Source organism: Anopheles coustani, chromosome 3, assembly GCF_943734705.1.
Source record: "Anopheles coustani chromosome 3, idAnoCousDA_361_x.2, whole genome shotgun sequence".
Taxonomy (NCBI): domain Eukaryota; kingdom Metazoa; phylum Arthropoda; class Insecta; order Diptera; family Culicidae; genus Anopheles; species Anopheles coustani.
The window spans coordinates 16,161,768-16,181,961 of NC_071288.1; the positions used below are offsets into that span (position 1 = coordinate 16,161,768).

General features: G+C 46.8%; 7 protein-coding genes across 7 annotated transcripts; 5 read left to right on the plus strand and 2 right to left on the minus strand.

The window, feature by feature from the left end:
- The first annotated feature begins 16 nt into the window (after positions 1-16).
- On the plus strand, positions 17-1,451 carry LOC131271907 (uncharacterized). Its single transcript, XM_058273483.1, has 2 exons — positions 17-943; positions 1,011-1,451. The coding sequence occupies exons 1-2, from the start codon at positions 17-19 to the stop codon at positions 1,449-1,451; spliced, it is 1,368 nt and encodes a 455-aa protein (XP_058129466.1).
- Positions 1,452-2,468: 1,017 nt separating this feature from the next.
- On the plus strand, positions 2,469-4,538 carry LOC131271914 (uncharacterized). Its single transcript, XM_058273497.1, has 2 exons — positions 2,469-3,728; positions 3,803-4,538. Exons 1-2 carry the CDS (start codon positions 2,469-2,471, stop codon positions 4,247-4,249), a joined length of 1,707 nt encoding a protein of 568 aa, XP_058129480.1. The 3' UTR covers positions 4,250-4,538.
- A 1,154-nt stretch (positions 4,539-5,692) lies between these two features.
- On the plus strand, positions 5,693-7,473 carry LOC131271921 (uncharacterized). The gene is made up of 2 exons (XM_058273509.1): positions 5,693-6,955; positions 7,030-7,473. Exons 1-2 carry the CDS (start codon positions 5,693-5,695, stop codon positions 7,471-7,473), a joined length of 1,707 nt encoding a protein of 568 aa, XP_058129492.1.
- A 684-nt stretch (positions 7,474-8,157) lies between these two features.
- Positions 8,158-9,504, plus strand: LOC131260355 (uncharacterized). The gene is made up of 2 exons (XM_058262055.1): positions 8,158-8,982; positions 9,046-9,504. Exons 1-2 carry the CDS (start codon positions 8,158-8,160, stop codon positions 9,502-9,504), a joined length of 1,284 nt encoding a protein of 427 aa, XP_058118038.1.
- A 224-nt stretch (positions 9,505-9,728) lies between these two features.
- On the plus strand, positions 9,729-10,929 carry LOC131260358 (pre-mRNA-splicing factor 38B-like). The gene is made up of 2 exons (XM_058262057.1): positions 9,729-9,862; positions 9,930-10,929. Exon 2 carries the CDS (start codon positions 9,965-9,967, stop codon positions 10,595-10,597), a length of 633 nt encoding a protein of 210 aa, XP_058118040.1. The 5' UTR covers positions 9,729-9,862; positions 9,930-9,964; the 3' UTR covers positions 10,598-10,929.
- A 28-nt stretch (positions 10,930-10,957) lies between these two features.
- On the minus strand, positions 10,958-14,921 carry LOC131260359 (sodium-coupled monocarboxylate transporter 1). The gene is made up of 10 exons (XM_058262058.1): positions 14,716-14,921; positions 14,464-14,623; positions 13,204-13,269; positions 12,936-12,987; positions 12,746-12,813; positions 12,516-12,670; positions 12,193-12,442; positions 11,742-12,122; positions 11,481-11,662; positions 10,958-11,407 (listed from the first exon to the last, which is right to left on the minus strand). Exons 1-10 carry the CDS (start codon positions 14,919-14,921, stop codon positions 11,149-11,151), a joined length of 1,779 nt encoding a protein of 592 aa, XP_058118041.1. The 3' UTR covers positions 10,958-11,148.
- A 1,681-nt stretch (positions 14,922-16,602) lies between these two features.
- On the minus strand, positions 16,603-19,902 carry LOC131260504 (exonuclease 3'-5' domain-containing protein 2). The gene is made up of 6 exons (XM_058262245.1): positions 19,421-19,902; positions 18,872-19,348; positions 18,663-18,800; positions 18,265-18,587; positions 17,655-18,192; positions 16,603-17,588 (listed from the first exon to the last, which is right to left on the minus strand). Exons 1-6 carry the CDS (start codon positions 19,624-19,626, stop codon positions 16,814-16,816), a joined length of 2,457 nt encoding a protein of 818 aa, XP_058118228.1. The 5' UTR covers positions 19,627-19,902; the 3' UTR covers positions 16,603-16,813.
- Positions 19,903-20,194: the final 292 nt, after the last annotated feature.

Consider the following 20,194-nt stretch of genomic DNA (forward strand, 5'->3'; position numbering starts at 1 on the left):
CTAAATCGTACTGGAGATGGAGACTAGTAACGGATTTCCTAAGAACATTGAAAGTGAAAGTTCAACTCCCGAACAGAACGATCCTCCTGTGGATACAGCGGTCAATTTGGTTGGCGATCGAAATGATTCGCTGGAAACAACTCCTGATCAACCAGCAATGGAACTACCAAAGTACATTCATTTGGCAATGGAACAGGTGGCAAAAAACCAGGGCTTCAATGCAGGCCAGTTTTTACTCGACTTCCAACCGGGTTCGAGTAACGGTGATGGATTTGTTGGAGAACTGTTCAAAGCCACGCTCACGGAAGGTGGCCGTCGGAAGGATTTCCTTTGCAAGGTGCCACCATTGAACGAGGCACGTCGGGAGCAGTATCCGGTAATGGAGATCTTCGCGCGTGAAACACTTGCGTACAGTAAATTCCTTCCGCTAGCGTTTTCCTACCAGGAAGAAAAGGGAATCGGCCGTGAGGATGGATTCTTTAGTGTTCCCAATTGTTTCCTCGCAGAGTGTGACGAAGTAGCCGAAGAATCGGTCATTGTGATGGAAGATTTACGGCTAGCTGGGTATCGTATGTGGGACAAGCTGGTTCCGGTGAACTATGAACACGCCCGTTTGGTGATGGACCAGCTCGGTCGATTGCATGCGGTTTCGTTGGCGTTGAAGCGTGATCGTCCCCAAGAACTGGCACAATTTAAGGAGCTCGAACCGTTTAAAGAGCTAGCCGGAGCCGATAGTTCGTTCGTTGTCATGCTTAGGAAGATGACACTTGATGCCATGGATACGTTGGAGCCACAGGAAACGCTGGAACGTACCAAGTTGCAGAGCATGCATGATAACATGATGCAGAATATAGAACTCTTTTCGGACGGTGCTCAGGCGGAGCCGTTTACGGTAGTTGCTCATGGTGACTGTTGGGTTAACAACTTTATGTTCCAGTATGTGGTAAGGTTTAAGAGTATGAACCCCAGAAAGGATTTTACCATAGCTAAACACTCAATCATACTTCTAGAATGGAACTCCAAAGAACATTATGCTTCTCGACTGGCAATGTCTACGCTATGTATCGCCTGTTATTGATCTGGTATATTTCATATTCTGCTGCACGGACGAAGAGTTCCGCCGATGTCACTACGACGAGATGATGAGCATCTACTACCACTCTATGGCAACATTGCTCGAAAAGCTCGGCCATAACCCGCAGGAAGTGTTTCCTCGGACCGCTCTTATGCGTCAGTTGCGAAAGTTTGGTAGCTTCGGTTTAATGATGGCCGCGTTTCTCATACCTCTGATGAGCAACGAAGAACTGCCCGACATGAACGAGACGGCCGAAAAGTTTCGCGAAGAGCAACTCGTCGACTTAACGGTGTTCACGAAAAATACCAACCAAACGGCCTACCGGAAGCGGATGAGTGCGGTTATACGAGATGCCGTGCGGTATGGTTATGTCTGATGACCAACAAACATAGACATTCGGAAAAATCCTCCACAGTTATGCGGGTTCCAATCGAATAAACCCCTCCCAAAAACCTAATTTCTGCGTATCGATTATTCTGTTACCTATTTTGGAAATTGAAAGGTGCCAACAAACAAGTACATCTAACTGTGACCGCCAAACGCAAAAACAAAACATAAGATAAGAGATAACAGTGCTCAGGAGTGTGGCTGTCTCGTGGCCGCAGGAAATTATCTCAACACTCTGCCATAAATGGCCCGATTGTTGGTCGTGTGCCAAGTTTTCCTAGGTCGTGATTAGATTCGGTAAATGCGGTGGGAGAGAGATAATTTCTGTGCCTTCAGTCAGCTACTAAGCCATTTTTTTTCGGGGACCATGTCTCCGATTTCGGTGTTGTGGTAAATTTCCACCGCCTTTTATAGTAAAACGGAACCCCATGTACATGGTTCTACATCCGGTGTGGTTATCAGCCCAGACATTAGGGTTATTTGGCAGCAAGAAAGGCGATGTCTTGAGTAAGACATCCCGCGCATGATGATGCAAAAAAAAACCTGCGCCATATCGGAATAATATTGCCACTGAGCACCCATTTATCCCCTCCCTCCCTGTGTGTGCAGCTTCATCTGAATCCTTCAGAATGGCAGGTAGTCGTCACGGGAGTCTTCTGATGAGGTTGATAACCGATCGACGCTTATGACGCGGCAAACCAGTTGTCGTCGTGTAGCAATCGTTGTGGTGAAATGATTAGATAAAATAGGGTACCAGTGGGAGGAGCCCGCTAGAGGAAGCTACCTTATTTCATTGTTTTTATCGGTTCTCCCCCCTGTCCGGTTTCGATATTTTATACGTGACATTATCTTACCTGGTTCTCGGATGGAACTGCTTATAACAGAACGTCAATTGACCGGAACGATTCAGTTGATCGGCTACCGTGAAGTTCAAAGCAACTACGCAAGCTAAGTGAGCAAAGTGTTTTTTTTTTTTGTGAGTAAGAGTATTGAGTACTACTTCAAAATGGTGGCGGAAACACAGACGGACTCCATCGTTGAGCACTCGGCGGGGGATGTCGGGTCGGTTGAAGTACACCAAGAACAAACACCGGTTGTAATGGTTGAGGAATCGGTTGAGAAAGTAAACGCTTTCGAGCACCAGCAGGAGCTGACCGAGGAGGAGCAAGTATCATCAGTTCAAGAATTAGCGCCAGTTATCGTCTCTGAGGCACCGGCTCAACAAGTGACCGTCGCTGAGATTCGCACAGCTGCTACTAGCGAGGAAACGGAAACTGTGATCGAAAAGAGCGTAGAAGAATCAATTTTAACCGCTTCTGACAATCCGACCGTGGTAGAAAAGGAAGTTCCTAGTGAACCGAAACCCCAACAGGAAGAAGTTCCCTTGGAGGAACGTGTTATCGTAACGCAACAAGAAGAACCTGTCGTAAACAACGTACATAAAGAGGCTCCAGCACCAACAAACAAAACTGCTGACACAATGGAACTGCCCAAGTTCATCCATAGGGCTATGGAGAAGGTTGCCATCGAGCAGGGATTCACTCCCGGTCAGGTGAAGATCGAGTTTGACGTGGGATCCAACAAGGGCGACGGTTTCGTAGGCGAGATGTTCAAGGCTTTCCTTACCGAGGGTGACCGCCGGGAGGTGTACCTATGCAAGGTTCCTCCACTTAACGAGGCCCGCAGGCAGCAGTTTCCAGCGATGAAAATTTTTACTCGTGAAATGCTTGCCTATACACAGTTCCTGCCGATCATGTTCGCCTACCAGGAGGAAAAGGGAGTCGGTCGGGAGGACGGATTTTTCAGCGTGCCAAAGTGCTACCACGCGGAGTGTGACGAAGCGGCCGAAGAGGCAGTTATCATTATGGAAGACTTGCGACTGGATGGATATCGCATGTGGGACAAGATGGTTCCGGTGAACTACGAACATGCTAGAATGACGATGGAGCAGCTCGGTCGGTTGCATGCCGTTTCGATGGCATTGAAAAGAGACCGTCCGCAAGAGTTCGAGCAGTTTAAGGTACCCGATCCAATGAAGATCATGATGCCTGAAGGGGGACCCTTCGAAGGTATGATGCGACAGATGATTGTCGATGCGATAGAAACTCTAGAACCGCACGAAACGACGGAGCGTACCAAGATGCAGAAGCTGCTCAACAACATGCGGCCGGAGATGGACAATTGCTCCAATCCTGACCTAGCTGAACCATACACTGTGCTCGGGCATGGTGATTGCTGGGTGAACAACTTTATGTTCCACTACAAGGTACGCCGAAGATAATTGAAATCTCATAGCAATGTCTTCTAACGATTTACCTTTCGTCTTCGTTTTCTATCTAGAATGGAGCACCGGATAAAATAATCTTACTCGACTGGCAGATCACACGCTATGTAACTCCCGTGCTTGACCTTGTCTACTTCCTGTTCTGTTGCACGGACGAAGAGTTCCGTCGGCGTCACTACGATGAGATGATGAGCGTCTACTACAACGCATTGTCGACGTTGCTCGAAAAGCTTGGCCACAATCCCCAGGAAGTGTTCCCCCGAACCGCCCTTATGCGCCAGCTGCGAAGATTCGGTCGGTTCGGTATTCTGATGGCCGTATTCCTGGTGCCGATGCTATGCACGCGCAACGAAGATCTACCCGATATGGACGAAGCGGCGGAGAAGTTCCGCGAAACTCAAAATGTCGACATGAACCATTTCACGGCGCACGCCAATAGGAGCGCGTATCATAAGCGTATGAGTGCGGTGATAAGAGACATCGTTCGCTACGGTTATCTGTAGATCCAAGGACGGATCGTGTATGCGGCATACCAAAGTTGAGTGACCCGAGCATCGTTGAGAGTACTCCAAACCTAGGCATATGTGTATCGGATATGTAAGGTGAATTTGAAATGTTTCATAGCTGATATTTTTCGGTGGGAAGTTTTTGTGTTTAGTAGCTTACCTTGATTAGACATGCTTTGGGAATGAATCTGGAAGCTCAATCATCGCAGAACGAGATTTTGAAAAACTCGTTAGCGTATCGCTAATAGTTTCTGTTGTGATGCAAATAGTTGCATTTGTAATTTAATAAAAATTCAACCATATCAAAGTATTCACATTTTATTTTCCTTTGCACGAAGAAAATGAAAATATTTCGTAAAATGATGTTTCAATCAAAGTAGTCTAATACTTCCGATCCGAGGTGGGCATGGTATTGTAATGAACCATCAGCCTATACGAGTAACCATGGTACCAAGTCTGAAATTAAACAAACCAAGTGGCTCTTGAATGTAACAAATGGTTAGTCAATCATATTTTCTTCCTATAAGGGACGATGTATGATTGATTATAATTTATTTTCCCACCAGTTCACCACCAATTGAAAATGAGTGCCAAAAACAAACAACTACATCTACCTCCCGTGCCAACGGAACGTCATTCTATGTCAACGCGTATAGAAGATAAGCATTCTTATCTAATTTCTGTTTGATAAAACACGTACACAGGTTATCGATGCAAGCCGTTTCCCTCTTGGACTTACCAAACGTCAGTTGCAAGAAGTGCTCGAGAGAAAAGGTGGCCTAGAAATTCCAAATTACGTGCTCTATGCGCTGGCAGGTGTTGCCCAACATCTGGGCTATATTTCCGGCCAGCACACGGTGGACTACGATTTTCGCTCCGGTGCAAACAACGCACGGTAGTGTCTGTCTTCTACCGGGTGACGTTTCGAGAGGAACCCCGTGAAACTACCGTCCTTTGCAAAGTACCACCACCCGGTGCCGACGAAACCCTGCTTACACTGTTCGAGAGGGAAGTGTTCGTGTACTGCCGGTTTTCGAGCATTTCCCTTATATGTACAGATTCATCTGAATTCTTCTGAATGGTAGACAGTCACGGGAGTCTTCTGATGAGATTGATAACCGATCGACGCCTATGACGCGGCAAGTTGGCGTCGTGTAGCAATCGTTGTGGTGAAATGATTAGATAAAATAGGTTACCAGAGGGACGCACCCGCTAGAGGAAGCTACCTTATTTTATTGTTTATATTGGTTCCCCTCTGTCCGGTTTCGCCATTTTATACGTGACATTATCTTACCTGGTTCTCGGATGGAACTGCCTATAACTGAACGTCAATGGACCGGAACGATTCAGTTGATCGGTTACCGTGAAGTTCAGCGCAAATACGCAGGCTAAGTGAGCAAAGTGTTTTTTGAGAGTAAGAGTATTGAGTACTACTTCGAAATGGCGGCGGAACCAAAGACGGACTCCATCGTTGAGCACTCGGCGGGGGATGTCGGTTCGGTTGAAGTACACCAAGAACAAACACCGGTTGTAGTGGTTGAGGAATCGGTTGAGAAAGTGAAAGTTTCCGAGCACCAACAAGAGCAGACCGAGGAGGAGCAAGTACCAGCAGTTCAAGAATTAGCGCCAGTTATCGTCTCTGAGGCACCGGCTCAACAAGTGACCGTCGCTGAGGGTCGCACAGCTGCTTCTATCGAGGAAACGGAAACTGTGCTCGAAAAGAGCGTAGAAGAATCAATTTTGACCACTGCTGAGGATTCGACCGTGGTAGAAAAGGAAGTTCCAAGTGAACCGAAACCACAACAGGAAGAAGTTCCCTTGGAGGAACGTGCCATCGTAACGCAACAAGAAGAACCTGTCGTAAGCGACGTACATAAAGAGGCTCCTGCACCAACAAACGAAACTACTGACCCAATGGAACTGCCCAAATTCATCTATAGGGCTATGGAGAAGGTTGCAATCGAGCAGGGATTCACTCCCGGGCAGGTGAAGATCGAGTTTGACGTGGGATCCACCAAGGGTGACGGTTTCGTGGGCGAAATGTTCAAGGCTTTCCTTACCGAGGGTGACCGCCGGGAGGTGTACCTATGCAAGATTCCTCCACTTAACGAGGCCCGCAGGCGGCAGTTTCCAGCCGCCATGAAAATTTTTACTCGTGAAACGCTTGCCTATACACAGTTCCTGCCGCTTATGTTCGCCTACCAAGAGGAGAAGGGAGTCGGTCGGGAGGACGGATTTTTCAGCGTGCCAAAGTGCTACCACGCGGAGTGTGACGAAGCGGCTGAAGAGGCAGTTATCATTATGGAAGACTTGCGACTGGATGGATACCGCATGTGGGACAAGAAGGTTCCGGTGAACTACGAACACGTTCGAATGACGATGGAGCAGCTCGGTCGGTTGCATGCCGTTTCGCTGGCTTTAAAAAGAGACCGTCCGCAAGAGTTCGAGCGGTTTAAGGTACCCGATCAAATGAATCTTACGATGCCTGAAGGGGGACGCATCGAAGGTATGTTGCGACAGATGATTGCGAATGCGATAGAAACTCTAGAACCGCACGAAACGACGGAGCGTACCAAGATGCAGAAGCTGCTCAACAACATGCGGACGGAGTTGGAAAATTGCTTCAAACCTGATCCTGCTGAACCATACACAGTGCTCGGGCATGGTGATTGCTGGGTGAACAACTATATGTTCCACTACAGGGTACGCCAACGAGAATTAAAATCTCATAACAATGTATTCTAACGGGTTACCTTTCGTCTTCGTTTTCTATCTAGAATGGAGCACCGGATAAAATAATCATACTCGACTGGCAACTCACACGCTATGTATCACCCGTGCTGGACCTTGTCTACTTCCTGTTCTGTTGCACGGATGAAGAGTTCCGCCGGCGTCACTACGATGAGATGATGAGCGTCTACTACAACGCATTGTCGACGTTGCTCGAAAAGCTTGGCCACAATCCCCAGGAAGTGTTCCCTCGGACCGCCCTTATAAGACAGCTGCGAAGATTCGGTCGGTTCGGTATTCTGATGGCCGTATTCCTGGTGCCGTTGCTTTGCACACGCAAAGAAGATCTACCCGATATGAACAAAGCGGCGGAAATGCGTGAAGCTAAAAATGTTGAAAAGAACCATTTCACGGCGAACGCCAATAAGAGCGCGTATCATAAGCGTATGAGTGCGGTGATAAGGGACATTGTTCGCTATGGGTATCTGTAGATCCAAGGACGGATCGTGTATGCGGCATACCAAAGTTGTGTAACCAGAACCTTGAGATTACTCGAAACCTAGGCTCAAGTGAATCGAATATGTAAAGTGAATTTGAAATGTTTCATACCTGACATTTTTCGACGAAAAGTTTTTGTGTTGAGTTGCTTACACTTTGGGGAATGAATCTGGAAGATCAATCATCGCAGAACGAGATTTTGAAAAACTCGTTAGCGTATCGCTAATAGTTTCTGTTGTGATGCAACCAGTTGCATTTGTAATTTAATAAAACCAATCCACCATATCAAAGATTTCACATTTTATTTTCCATGGCGTAAAGGGAATGCACGAAGAAAATGAAAATGTTTCGTGAAATGATGTCAATCAAAGAAGTCCAATACTTCCGATAGTTAGGCATGGTATTGTAATAAACCATCAGTCTATACGCTACAAGTAACCTTGATATGATTGATTATAATTTATTTTCCCACCAGTTCACCACCAATTGAAAATGAGTGCCAAAAACAAACAACCACATCTACCTCTCGATCCAACGGAACGTAATTCTCCGTCAACGCGTATAGAAGATAAGCAATCTTATCTAATATCTGTTTGATAAAACGCGTGCACAGATGGTAGTTGTTTCCCTCTTCGGCGTACCAAACGTCAGTTTCAAGAAGCTCTCGTTCGATCAGCATGAAAGGTGGCTTAGAAATTCCAGATTACGTGCTCCATGCGCTGGCAGGTGTTGCCCAACATCTGGGCTATATTTCCGGCCAGCACACGATGGACTACGATTTTCGCTCCGGTGCAAACAATCGCACGGTGGTGTCTGTCTTCTACCGGGTGACGTTTCGAGAGGAACCCCGTGAAACTACCGTCCTGTGCAAAGTACCACCACCCGGCGCCGACGAAACCCTGCTTACACTGTTCGAGAGGGAAGTTTTCGTGTACGGTAAGCTACTGCCCGCTTTCGAGCAGTTCCAGCGCACCCGACATGAACTGCTAGCGTCACAATCGAAAGCCTCCACGGATTCGGAAGAGCAGGTGGTTGCTTTTGCACCTCGTTGCTACCACGCACACTGCGATGTGAAGAAAGGCGAAGGGATTATCGTGCTGGAGGATGTTAGCAGGCGTGGGTTTTCGAACCGCCACAAATTCGAGCCTATGGACTATGACCATGCCCGGCTAGCGATGGTGCAGCTTGGGCGGTTTCATGCGATTTCTCTCGCACTCAAGCAGCAACAGCCGGAGCTGTTTGAACAGTATCGGCACATGGGAGACGTCACCCGGGAGCGTGTCCTCCAGATGGAAGGATTCGAGCAGACTATGGAACAGGCGTTTGAAAGTGCAATCGCAACATTGAACCCGGGTGACGTAGGACGGCGCGAGAAGCTGGCACGCCTTCGGGGCAGTTTTGCCGAGGAGTTGCAGAACATTAGCGACGCTGCCCTTTCGGAGCCGTTCTGTGTCGTATGCCACGGAGACTTTGCTGCGGACAACATGATGTTTTCCTACAATGTAAGAGTTTGTTTGAGTGTGAAAAATGAAGTGAGATGGTTTAATAATTTAATCACATTCCAGGGCGGCTTTCCAAATCGGCTCATCCTGCTCGACTGGCAGTTGGCAAAATACGGCTCACCCGCGTTGGACTTTGTGCAGACCATCTTTCTCTCCACGGACGAATCGTTCCGCCGCAATCACTACGACAATATGCTTCAGACCTACCACAACGCTCTGATGAGTCACCTGGAGCGTTTTGGAGACGATAGTGCCACCGAATGGTTTCCCTTGACAGTGTTAATGCGGTTGATTAAGTTACAGGCGCGTCAAGCGCTTGTCCTAGGTTTGCTACACATACCACTAACGGTGGCCAGCGAAGAAGCGGCAGTGGCCAACACCGGAGACGAGCCGGATGCGGTAGAAACTGACGAACAGAGAGAGGACAGTAGGTCCATCGACATAAGTGATGTGGGCGATGCCAAGTATCAAACGCGTATGGTTGGTTTACTGAAAGACGTGTTCCGGCTTGGATATCTATAAGTGTTCATTTAGAAGCTAGAAGTGATTTTATTAAATAATGGGTGCTGAATACTTATTCATTATTTTATAAACAATTTATTTACTCTTGTTCAATACATAATAAAACTTGCACAATAAATACATATCTAGTTGTTGTTTCCATAAAATGCGTCAGAATTCATGTTTTGTGTACTTATCACTAATGTCCTTGTTTTTTAATTTTATTTCCAGATTCAAAGTATAGACGAGGAACTGAGTCGCGTGATTGTAAAGTACGCTCTTGGCGGTGCTCAAGAATCGATGAACGAGTACTTGGTTCAAGTCGTGTCGAAGGAGGAGTACAACAAGTATGCCAGAATTTTAAGTAGGTGCCCTTAAGGTTTGATTTCACGGATTTCAAAACCAATTAATAAAACATTATACTAAACAAAATATTTTTATTGTAGACGCTGCAAAGTACGAGGAATTTAAAAATCGAGAGATGGGTTCGAAATCGGAACAGGTGAATGATGACGATAGAGCTAAATCACGCAAAGGTGAATCGTCACGCTCGGAACGGACCAACGACCGACGACAAGAGCGCGTCGCTCCTTCAGTTCCACCCAGCGAAAGAAGATCACGTGAACGGGATCGATACGATCACCGATCCCACCGAGATCGAGAGGAGAGCGACAAGCGAAACGCTGTGAAAAGTAGTGACCGATCGCGAGAACAGAAGAAAAATCACGACCAACGTGAACGATCGTCTGAACGGTCGGAACGACGACGGCGCAGTCCACCACTTGATGGGAAAAGCGGTGGCAGTTCGCGTCGAAAGGAAAGCACACGAAGCACTAGTGGTAGTGATAGTGAGCGTAGTAAATCGGACAGCGATAGCGATGAACGTAGGAAACATAAGAAATCGTCCTGCTCGTACGTACGGACGTCATCGGGGACGAAGAAAAAATCACACAAATACAAACAACGCCGGGAGCGACGGGATGAACGTGACTCGTCGTACGATCGGCGCGATCGTAGACGGCACGGGTCGGACTCGGAGTCCGATGACAAGCACCATAAGAAAAAGACCAAGAAAAGTAAAAAACCCCGCAGTCGATCCCGCAGTCGGCGATAGAAACGAAGCCTGTGAGCTTAATAAGTTTCCTGATAATCCTATAGTCTGAACTGAATTGAACTGAAATAAATGACCCATCGTCCTTTGTGACGGAATGAAGAAACACATTTTATTTTGGTTAAGGTGTGTTTTGCTGGATTGGATAAATCACAACGAAGAAATATTTCAGTTCATTTTCAAAGGACACCCACGTGGACTAATGGAGGCGCATGGTGCTTCTTGATGGTGATCCAATTAGTTAGTGAATTTAAATTACTAAGAACTCAAGGAATGTAATTGAAATTATTTGTGTTTTATCTTTTCCAATTACGAAAAATATAATGTATTTTTTCCACGAAATTATTTATTTGTTGTCGCTGTTTGCAGCTTTGCGCGGTGATAATTATACAACTAAATGACCACATTTTGAATATACGAAAAATCTCTTAAAGTTAACACTTACACACTTACGGGAGGAACGAGTTTCGAGGCAAAAATTTACTACCAAATGGCGTAATACGTTGGATTGCACAAAGTCTAGCTTTTCGTTGCGCTTGGTTGTGGTAATTGCTTTACAGTGCAGACTCATGCAATGACTTTCCATTGGTGGTGCTGTCGGTCTGCGGCGCTCGTTGGTGCGTCTTCGATGGCTCACAGTCCGGACCATGAACGAACCGGCGCACGAAACCCGCCATCAGATCAGGCGACACCGTTTTCGGATCGTTCCGCCCAAAGATCACCACGGTGCAAATAAGTGAGACAAGAATGGTGACGGACGCACCGAGGAATGTATACCACATGTAGGATACGCGAAACAGCGGGAAGATGTCACTGGAAGAAAAAAAGAGAAAAAAACAGTGAGAATATTTGGTAGCTTGGCTGCGCTTGAAATTTCATGGCTTACTCGGTTGTATAAACGCTCGTAGTGGTAGCGTTGACTAGTGAACGATCGAACTCGTACGTGCACCCGTCGACGGACATCGGTTTGTGGGGGAATACAATCGTTCCGGTAGCGACCCAGTACTGCGCCTTCAAGCTTAACCAGGACATAAATATCACCCCAACAATACCTCCGGTAAGAGCACTCTAGAAATTAAATATCGTAAAGAGGAGAGAGATTTACTAATCTTTCATGCACAGCAAAATTGGCCCCATTTTATCTTACCCTGGACTCTACCCACGGGATGAGAATACCGATCGTAAACGTGCCCAACAACGGCCCGTTGGTGATCGCCTCGAGACTCATCGTCAGCTGTAGCACCGTGCCCATCTTTTCGACCACAAATACCAGCGCTGCACAGAGTGCCCCAACTCCGACCACGACCGAGCGCATGATCCAGTTGATTGTTCGCTGCGAGAGCGGTTTGCTGACGAACGGTTTCACGAAGTCCTCCAGTATAACCGCCGACATGGAGTTGAGACAGGTCGAGAGTGAACTGAGGGCGGCACTGAACACACCGGCAACAAACAGTCCCGGCAGTCCGGGGAGATCTCGCAGGATGTCCATCACAAACAGGGGCAACAATTGATCTTTGGCGCGAGCGAGCTGACAGAAGAGACCATTAGGATGATTCGCACAAGGAGGTCCTTTTAGCATCAAGATGGGTGAAGCTTACCTTTGTTGTAAGTGGATCGCAGTTTTGATACGTGGCGTAAATCAGCAAACCACAGTAGCTGCATAGTGACATGAGCAAGCACACGCCGAACACGAAAATCCACAATGCACGCCGGCCGGCCGCAACCGATGGAAGCGACAGGTATCGTTGGATCATATTCTGACTGACGGCGTTCGTTTGCAGCCAATACACGAAACCACCGATCAGCTGCGACCATATCGTGTGCCTGGTAGTTGGATTGATATCGAAGCTGAACATAGAGAACATAAACGGTATGAGTTATGTTGTGGAGAATGTGTTTTTTAGTACTGCAAATATCTTACTTCGGTCGTTCCAGTCGTCCAGTGTCCCACGCTCTACGGAAAACAACATCCGATCCACCGAGATCGATGGTGCCCTTGACGGCCACGAGCACCAGGGCACCGAACATTGAGAATGTTTGCACCACATCCGTCCATACGACGGCTTTTAGACCACCCTGCAAAATTGAATCATCCCTCTAAAGTTTTAATCCGGCACCAGCAGACAGTGAGCACGAAAATTGGAAACATACCACACAGGTGTAGAACACGCAAACGATACACACGATGGGTGTTATGACGTGAATGTTGACTCCCGTCACTGCGAATGAAGAGATCACATTGAACAAGTGAACATATTGGAACAGTAAGGAATAGGAAAGCAAGGAAAGAGGAAAGCATACAATATGTCTGTTTGATTTTAATTTTATTTCTTAAAATTACCTTGATTGAAGGCCAATGCAGGCACGTAAATGACGATCGGGAGATAGCCAATCTAAAAGGAACCACCAGACCAAAAACATAAGGGCACGTTTATTAGTAAAACATTTTGAATAGCTAAATTCATTTATCAAAAATCAATGAAGAGAATTCTTATAATATAAGAGACAGAACGATATAATAATTTGAATAATAATCAATTAACTTAGGAATATAGTTTGTTTAGTATTTTGCATGTAATGACTTTCTAATCCCAATCCATATTACTTACATTCATTATGGTGAACATGACCGATCCAAACATTCGTAACCGTCGATCAAACCGTGTTTCCAGGTACTATATTAGGATAATTGAAGGGAAAGGAAATAATAAGATAATTTCTAACCATAAAAAGAGAGGCTTTTAACCGCAGGACAATTAGAGAGGTATGGAAACAGGTTCTCCATTTCGGCGTCGTGAGATGCGCGTGATTGCATTTTATGGTTGTTTGAGTCATATTTCGTTGGCCCAAATGCATAATTTATCCATCTAACTGTGTTTCAAATTGAATGATTCTCGCTCTGCTTCTCTTGACTCGCAGACAACCCATCATAAATTTCAACCGGTGGGCATAAAAAGGGATTTGCTAACCTTTGCCAAGCGGCCATACGAACAAAAATCCCTCCCACCCTCTCCCCACCTTAGGGCACGTTAAAACAATCAATCTAATTGAGTGCCAACAGTTGTCACAGGCACAGTTGACAAAGCCAACCTCTCGGTACGATGTCGTCACGGTTCACGTTTTGTATCCGAAAGTCCCGAACCTCCGAACGATGGTTTCCACGCGACCAATCCGATCGGATTTAAATCAATACGATCCCGAGGAAGCGCCGATCAGAGGACTCATAGTCCGCGATGAATGATTTGGCGCCAGCGCTATATCCATCGTGTGGCATGAATAACTGTGCAATAAGGAAAAAAAAACTAGCAGGCCACACTTTCACTATTTCCGGTTTGGCACACGATCGTGCAATCGTAGCAGGCGAATGAGCGATTGTATGAAATATTACAGTAATGGTGCAATTGTCCCTTGCTCTTTGCCCCTTTTTTTGTGTGTCTTGCCGCGGTTTTCCCGTGTGATGGTTTTGGGTAAGCTTATGCTCAAACCTTCCCCTAGCAGTAATTCAATGGAGTCCATTCATACTAATTTAAATCCGTCTACCTTTTCGGCCGCGTTAGTCAACACCCCTACTGCAATTTTTCTCTTGACTGCTGTTGGGATCAGTTAGAGGGGCCACGTACAAATCGCAAATCGGAAAATGGTATAAATTTAAATTTGATTCAATTAGATAATCATCATCAGTTGCCGCAACTAGCTCAAATGGGGGAGCCTCATGTAGAAGAACCTGAATCATTGACGTGACTTTTGGGACATGGTTGTCTACCCTGTGGGGGACTTTTTATTTCATCTAACCGTTTTTGTTTCTTTGTAGCTGTTAACGAAAATTTAGTCACGTCTTTGAGTCGAACCTTCATAGGTTGATAGCTTACCTCATAGGTTGATGTGATGTTGAGTTTGTGAAAAACGGGCAAATAGATGAAGCCCATCACGAAACCCATCAGCGTCACACCGAGCGCCACGTACACGTACTGGATCCCGAACGAGTACACCTCCGTCGGCAGACCGAGCAACGTTATGCCGGAGATGAAGCTGAGGGTTTTCCAACGAGGCGGAGAGGTTACATCCAGGTGCGATTAAAAACGGCATCCACTACCTAATGCTGATGACGCGCTTTCACTCACCTGGCGATGAGGGACAAGGCTATCGGGAAAACGAGCATTGTGCGGCCACCCATGAGGTATTCGGACTCGGTGTTTGGTTTCTTCTGCACGAACCCAAAGTACACGCCAATGAAAATGCACAGCAGCAGCATCGACACGAACACCAGGTAGTCCGGCCAGGAGAACCTCCGCATGTGCTCTACGATATCTTCCAGTTCCGTCGCCATGTTTGCGCGGCCGTCGTTTCGATTTCGATTTTCAAACTTTCAATTACCACAGGAACCGATCGTAAATTCATATACACACAGGTGCACTAGACGAAATATACAGCCAACGAACCGGAAGGATACGAAAGGATCTAATTGCCACCTTTCAGATTCACTAGAAACGCAAACTACCGCACCGATTCGTTTCGCGTTGACGCTTCCTAGCGCAACGTACGATCCTCACCGCGCGTACAACGTCGACTGATCACGGTGACGATCGTTCTACGGATTCGGAAGCTGCCAACGGACGAGAGCGTGACCACTCGTGGGATGATCACCGACAAGCACACGGATTAGTGACGATCCAACGAACGAACACACTAGGTCCCTCTCCAAATCATCGTTCCTTCGTTCCCCCTATTCGGATATGCACAAGATCGTTACGTTCTGTGGTGGTAAATTCGGTAGATTGACGGTGCGAAAGAGGACATCGGTGGATGTGTTGGCTGACAAACGCACTGTAGACAGTGTCCTGCTATCTTTTGCCGGGTTTCGCCCGCTCGAAACACGTGCTGTTGGTGGTGAGCGGGTGTGTTCGTTGGACTTGGTACGATGTTCAATCAGACACAGAAAAGTGCAATTTTCAGTTGTGGTGTCGTCCTGAAAATGCATGGAGGTTAAGTGTATTGTAATATACAAAGTACAGACCGTTATTATCAGTTGGATTCGTGTGGATTTAGTTCGATATAGGAACTTCAATGAACTGTTACAAATTTAACATCTCCAGAAGGATACATTCCATTCCTTGGCCGAAACAATTTAAGTTGAAGTTTGATTTAAAAATTTTGAAATGTTTGTGGCTCTCTTTATACGAATACGATCGACCAATTTATGGGACAACTCAAATTATATAGTATTCTGTGTCTTAACTTGTCTAGATCCTTTAGTCTACTACAACAGTTTTCTTTACGCCATTCCTGGTTGCTAGGCAACAACACCATCACCCTTCTGTTGACACGCGATTCAATCTCAGGGATGAGTTTGTTTGTGTGCTGGACAACGGATTAAGTTTAACTTACTTAACGAAATTACGTCCAATTGTGGAAACCATGCCTGGGACAACTGCAACTCGCGTTAACATGCTCTTTCTTTTTTTTATCTTGTTCGAATGGCCCCCTCCAGGTGCCTCTCCTATTCGATGATTGGTGTCGACCGTTGGGTGTGAAACTGTGAACTGAGGACGAAAAATGTGCGGATGACCATCTCAGTTGGTCAGCATCGTTGATACAATGTAGTCCCGCATGTGCCGGTGCGATTGCCAGAACATGTGTGATTTGGTTTAATATTAAATCGCGAGTTTTTAAAAATATTCATCACGTGGAATGTGGCAAACCGGATGTTTCCTCCGGTCGTGTCCACCTGGTAGAAGACATATATTTTTCAATCAACCGTACCGCTGTTTCATATCGATCGTAATGTGGTCTGCCATCGTGTAAGTGAATGAAGCATTTTCCTTGGGACATTGCCAAATGAGTTTGCCGACCAACGAAGTCAAATAAAACCAAAAGTCCTCTGTAGCACACCACGCATTGACCCAAGAAAAAGAGAAAACAAAACATGTAAGCCTACATATAAAATCAATAAGCATGGTAGAGATTGATTCCAATCGAAATAAACAATAAACAGTATCAACTAATTTATGGTTTGGAACCAACGAAGATTATAATTTACTGTATTCTATTTGTTACATTTGTTAAACGTTAGTTTTACACTTTTGGGATGATTTGTTCATTCAGCGTTATCAACATGTACAGTAAAAATATATTCACTTTGTCATCCGCGTCATCACATGTAACTTTCTCGGACTAATCTCTTTTCAGCTGATGTAATCGCCACCTGAAGCGGGAGAGTTTTTACCAACCGGTCGCTTGTCCCCCTCGTGCTACCGAAGCCTCTACGCCGGTCGGGTCCCGCGCTCTAGTAGCGGTGGAAGAGGAAGAACTGTCCGTGACTAAACTGTCGATGGCGCTAAGACTGCGCTCGTCGGCGTCATCACCCTCTTCTTCCTCCGCTTTCCGGCCGTTGCTTCTGGAAGTTCCATCTTGATCATCGATATCGTCACCGTTCTGTTCCTCTTCGTCCGGGAACGTACCGTTAGAATAGAGCAATGTTGATGACGGCTGGGAGAGGGTTGAATTAGAGTCATCGCTATCGTAGGTTAGCTGAAGGGAGGCAAAGTCTCGTTCGGTTGCCAGCTCACTGTCCAGTTGCTGCTGCTGGGTGGTTCGTGCTACCCGCGGCTCGTTGGTATATGCCGGCGGGGGTTGTGGAGAGTTTATTGTTTTAAACAGTGTTGTAGAACCACCGGACGAGACGGATTCGTTCGCGGTGGCTTCGGTCCAACGCGGTTGGATAATGGATTTGTACTGAGTGGAGTGTGTCGCTACACCTGCGCCGGAGGTACCGCTGGCCACGGTAGCATTCTGGGAGGGCATGTTTGAGTAGAAGCGTGTAGATGAAGGGGGATTGTCCATGGTCATGCCACTGTAAGTGGGCGTCCCGTTCGTTTGCGAATAACCGGAGTTGCTATATGAGTAGCTGGAAGTCGATGGGGACGAATTTAGGCTGATACCGGCGGCGGCTAGATCTTCCACATTAACCCTTCCTTCTCCGGCACGAATTTCCAGACTAAAATGTGTGGAGAAAGTGGTTAAGCATAATTATTCCCTCCATCGCCATAACCCTGCGTCTTACCGTTTGTAGTTATGATCCACCGACCATAGTGCGGGAAGATGTTTCGGGCGCATGGTGTGCAGAAACTGTTCACGCCACATGCGCTCCAGCTGACTCAGTCCTCCTGGGCGCTGTTTAAAGTACTCGACCACACGCTCCCCATGCGCACAGTAGAACTCGTTGCGCACCGAGATGTCTATGTTGCTGTATGTGTGCAGCAAATCCGGTGTCAGTTCCGTAACGCGTGCCTCATTCTGACTGGCTTCATCATCATCGTCTATCAGCCGGCTGTTCAGCAGCTGCAGTAGCTTCTCCTCGAGATGTTGTCGCCGCTCGGGAGGCATCTGTCCGGCGCTGTACAGAAGAGCTCGTGCTGCTTTTCTTATTTCCGACATCGTTTCGAGGCGAATTTCCTTCGTTCCGTTCTTCTGCCCCGCCAGGGGAGCCTCACAAAGGGTGGACAACTTTTGTCGCAGCCGCTCGTCGAAAATGTTACTGCGCTGGTGACAATCGGCACACAGCAGGAGGACATCGTGTGAAACGTGCTCTTTCATTACAACTGGGGAAGCAGGAAATTATGAATTAGAGTAAGTATGTTTCTAGCAAACGATAGGCATTGCTTGTGCCTCACCTGGAAAATGTCTACGATAGTCCCGTGGGACAATATTCTTCCGATTGAAGCACTCGGTCGCTCCGCACACAACGCAAATGTTTTCCTTCACCTGCTGATAGTACTTGCCCGGGTCGTCCACTGCCCGACCGGCCGGTTCGAAGCGTAAACGCACGGTGTACGGCTCCTGGCACACCAGGTCCGCCAGCTCACGCTGCACGTACCATTCGGCCTTGCGCCGATCGCAAGTGCACAGCACTTCACCATCCGGTGCCTCCATTATGCAGTTGTGGTACAGTGGCTTTGTGCGCGTCGTGTGATAGCGCTTGCCAGTTTTTTGATGGCTAGAAAAGGAGAGAGGAACAAATTGCATCATCCCGAAACTCAGTCATATTACATAAATGTGGATTTGATATTACTTTTGCGGGTCGAGGAACTTTTTGTTCTTGGATCCACCGCTTCCCTTCGATCTGCGACTGTTGTACGTTTGATCCATATAGCAGTCCATCTCTTCTAGCACTTGTTGGAGCACGACTTTTCGGCTCGTCCATGGGTAACTAGATGTAAATAGGTATTTATTATTAGGTACGGAGGGTCATGTCTCATTTAAAAGCAGTATTTTACTCACTGTGGTACCAGTTTGTAGGCAAACTTCTTAAACAGTTCCACCGCAACGTGCGCATCACTGGCCGCATATTTAATCTGCCGTTCGGACAGTTCCGGCGCTTCCCAGTCGGAGCAGCGTATCTTCCAGTGTTTGTCCAGCGTTAGTCCTAAAACTTCGTTTGCAAGTCGCGCAATGCCGAATGGCTCCAAACCGGCCCGTTCCGCCATAAAGCGTAGATCAAGTGTGCTTTCCACCTTCAAACGGTGATCTTCGCGAAGTAACCGCGCATCGTCAAACGGTGAAACGCCAACTTTGATGATGTTGTCGTCGTTCAGAAGATCGTACAATTCCTGCGGTAACTTGTTGATCGTACACAGCCGTATAAGGGCACAGAGGCCACGGTGGGAAGCGAGCTGGAGTAGTGCCACGGGACGCCGTTTCCCTTGGTTGCTAACCCATTCGCAATCGAATCCCAGCACGTTGTACTCCTGGCAGTGTCTGAAAGCAATACCAGCATGTTATGCACAATGGAAAACTAACCAAGGAAAGAAGCACGCGGTCGATACTCACTTGTGCAGCTTGGTCACAATCATCCGACAGTCGTCGGCCGTGTTGATGATGTGCACCTGCTGGCCACGGAGTGGATCCCGTTGGTTCAGTGCCTTCAGCCGACTCATGATGCCGTTCCGGTAGCGAGTCAGTACGTACAGTACCCCGACACCAACTGCGGCTATAACGGCAGTAGAGACCACGGTCTTTTCACGCTCGGTCAACATTTATAACCTCCACGGTCGCTTCAGCGCACCGCCAGCGTTCCCAGCATGAAGGCAAGGTTGTTATCTTATTTGTTTATTAGTCAGAGCGAAGTCACGATTTTGCTTTCATGCAACACACAGCTGAAACAGCAGGCCATATGCACCAGGGCTGACCTGCTGAAATAGACAACAAAGCGGTTGAGGCGAAAGGGAAAAAGTTAACTTGCGAAGAAATTTGAAGTCGTCAATAAATCAATCGGAGAAAAAACGCGACAGACTGAAAAAGTGGACTGATTGATCCGGCCCTTGACAGAAACCATCAAAATTTTACCAGTTTGACAGAAAACATCAAGGCTAAGGGAATTCGGGTGGGATTACTTCATGTTGTCATTTTCCCTTTGACATAAGATGTGTGATTTGTGTACAAATGCAATATCCATAGTGGATCACGCATCAGTTTTTGTATGTTTAGCAGTTTTTTAAAGCGAAATTATATTTAATTTAGCTTGCTAGAGGTATGACAAAGATATTTTCTCAATGTTCGTTGCATTTCGTTGCTCGCTTTCACTGTTTTTTGCTCAGACGAAAT

Excerpts from the sequence above, each read along its gene's own strand:
- LOC131271907 (XM_058273483.1), top strand. The coding sequence starts at position 17 with ATGGAGACTAGTAACGGATTTCCTAAGAACATTGAAAGTGAAAGTTCA. Across the intron at positions 944-1,010 it reads ACTTTATGTTCCAGTATGTG|AATGGAACTCCAAAGAACAT; the intron begins GTAAGGTTTAAG and ends TCATACTTCTAG.
- LOC131271914 (XM_058273497.1), top strand. The coding sequence starts at position 2,469 with ATGGTGGCGGAAACACAGACGGACTCCATCGTTGAGCACTCGGCGGGG. Across the intron at positions 3,729-3,802 it reads ACTTTATGTTCCACTACAAG|AATGGAGCACCGGATAAAAT; the intron begins GTACGCCGAAGA and ends TTTTCTATCTAG.
- LOC131271921 (XM_058273509.1), top strand. The coding sequence starts at position 5,693 with ATGGCGGCGGAACCAAAGACGGACTCCATCGTTGAGCACTCGGCGGGG. Across the intron at positions 6,956-7,029 it reads ACTATATGTTCCACTACAGG|AATGGAGCACCGGATAAAAT; the intron begins GTACGCCAACGA and ends TTTTCTATCTAG.
- LOC131260355 (XM_058262055.1), top strand. The coding sequence starts at position 8,158 with ATGAAAGGTGGCTTAGAAATTCCAGATTACGTGCTCCATGCGCTGGCA. Across the intron at positions 8,983-9,045 it reads ACATGATGTTTTCCTACAAT|GGCGGCTTTCCAAATCGGCT; the intron begins GTAAGAGTTTGT and ends ATCACATTCCAG.
- LOC131260358 (XM_058262057.1), top strand. The coding sequence starts at position 9,965 with ATGGGTTCGAAATCGGAACAGGTGAATGATGACGATAGAGCTAAATCA.
- LOC131260359 (XM_058262058.1), bottom strand. The coding sequence starts at position 14,921 with ATGGCGACGGAACTGGAAGATATCGTAGAGCACATGCGGAGGTTCTCC. Across the intron at positions 12,671-12,745 it reads GCGTGTTCTACACCTGTGTG|GGTGGTCTAAAAGCCGTCGT; the intron begins GTATGTTTCCAA and ends TCAATTTTGCAG. Across the intron at positions 11,663-11,741 it reads TCCCGTGGGTAGAGTCCAGG|AGTGCTCTTACCGGAGGTAT; the intron begins GTAAGATAAAAT and ends TTTAATTTCTAG.
- LOC131260504 (XM_058262245.1), bottom strand. The coding sequence starts at position 19,626 with ATGTTGACCGAGCGTGAAAAGACCGTGGTCTCTACTGCCGTTATAGCC. Across the intron at positions 18,588-18,662 it reads AAGTTCCTCGACCCGCAAAA|CCATCAAAAAACTGGCAAGC; the intron begins GTAATATCAAAT and ends CTCCTTTTCTAG. Across the intron at positions 17,589-17,654 it reads GTGGATCATAACTACAAACG|TCTGGAAATTCGTGCCGGAG; the intron begins GTAAGACGCAGG and ends CACACATTTTAG.